The sequence below is a fragment of the Homarus americanus genome, unplaced genomic scaffold (assembly GCF_018991925.1).
Source record: "Homarus americanus isolate GMGI-L3 unplaced genomic scaffold, GMGI_Hamer_2.0 scaffold32929, whole genome shotgun sequence".
In the NCBI taxonomy this organism is placed as follows: domain Eukaryota; kingdom Metazoa; phylum Arthropoda; class Malacostraca; order Decapoda; family Nephropidae; genus Homarus; species Homarus americanus.
In genome coordinates, this window is record NW_024737097.1 from 1 (window position 1) to 1784 (window position 1784).

Genomic DNA, 1784 nt, shown 5'->3' on the forward strand with positions numbered 1-1784 from the left:
GAGGTAACTCTTAACCGAAATCTTGTTAAGAAAGAGCTCATTATTGAGAGGATCACTGTACAGTACTGTATTTAGTTTATATTTAATGTTTTGTTAATTCTATTACTGATATACAGTACTTTGTGTACTCTTTTTCTGTGAGTTGGAACCAATTACCCAATATCCCATTGAAATAATAAATTCGGTTTCTGAACGACTCTGGATATTGTGTTCGTTAACCGAGGGACCACTGTATATATAAAATTATATCATTTTGTATTGGTACTCACCGATGGATGGAGGTGGTGGAGCGAGTGTGTGGTGGGTAGTGGAGTGGAGGAGGCGGATGGCGGGAAGGGGGCAGAGGGTGGGGCGGGAGGAGGAGGGTGGGAGCTGGGTGGAGGACGGAGGGTGGTGAGTCAATGAGACTTGGTGGCTGCCTCCTCCTCCTCTCGAGAGAGCATAGCAGGGCAAGAGGAGAGAGGGTGATGCTCTGTAAAAAGTAGTCTGTGACGATGCAAAAACAAAGTTAAATTGAGCCACCGGGACGTTATCCGAATTATTGGTATCTAAAGAGTAACAACGTTGTACCGAAACAACATTAATCGGGGCGATGTTATTTGAGGACTTACTATTACTGCACAGTACACGATGGAATGCATATACCCCTAATTACATTCTTAAAAATTCCATTATAAAACATTTAATTTTAAGTCTCTTTTCTCTGGAACACATCCCTGACGCATAATGAGGTCCCCCTGTACTGAGACACTGGAAAAATGGTCCCTTCAGGGGCGGATACAAGAATATAAAAAACGGGGGGTCCAAGAAGTTGTGGGTGAGGGGAACATGGTGAGCACATTGAGCCCACCCAGCTGGGGGGGTCTTGAGAGGGGTGCTGTAAGCATTTTGAGGCCATTTTGAAATTACGTGCCATTGACATTAAGAGATATCCTGATGTCAATAGTAACTACTTTTAATATACAAAAACATCTGAGTACAATATCATGTTAAAGAAAAGGGTAGAATTTTTATAGGGGGGTGGTCTGGACTCCCAGGACCTCTACTAGATCTGCAGCTGCCCTTACCTGTATATCAAATTTCCAAATTTATTTACTTTCCAAGAGCCTCTTGGTCTTAAGTATTTCAGACTCCTGATACTCAAGTGTATGTAATATTGAACTAAATTTATCGGTAAAAAATAAATTATGCTTTTACTCCATATTACAGGAGCGCCACTACTTGAAGAAGCAGAAGGAGATGATGGATGATCATTGTGCAGAGGATCAGTTTTCTCTCTCTACTCGTGACTCGGACAGTTTGAAAGATAATGTTTCACACACACGGTCTGTCAGCATGCAGGAGTGATGCCCACCCAAACCTTCTGGTACAGTATCTCTATGTTGTCTTGTTGAGTGATGTTGTAAAAGTATATTATGGTTGTACAGTAAAGGGTCATTTATCAACAGTGGTAATGCAGTGTAGTATTCATTGTGCCTTTACTTCATAATAAATTGTATTCATGAGTACAAAAACAATAGATTGACTTAAAAAAAAAATACATGGAAAGCTGCTAATATACAGCAGTAAACAAATTGAGGTTAATGCTCTGACATATACAGTAACATGAGTGTTTGAAAGAAATTGTGTAGACCAAACTTCTTACACTTTATGTGATAACATTATTTCAAGTTATACAAAACATCTGGAGGTAAAAACACCAAGATAACTGTAAAACTTCCTGTCTTCTCAAATCAAAGTCAGAGTTTGTTGTAACCATTGCTGCAGAGCAGAGAGTTAAGTGT

At 39.9% G+C, this 1784-nt stretch overlaps 1 protein-coding gene across 1 annotated transcript; it reads left to right on the top strand.

Moving 5' to 3' along the window:
- Positions 1-1250: 1250 nt before the first annotated feature.
- On the top strand, positions 1251-1456 carry LOC121873376 (the record flags this gene model as incomplete). The annotated part of the gene is given in 1 exon segment (XM_042376929.1): positions 1251-1456. A coding segment is annotated over 1 exon segment (97 nt), but the record flags the coding sequence as incomplete, so codon positions are not given.
- Positions 1457-1784: the final 328 nt, after the last annotated feature.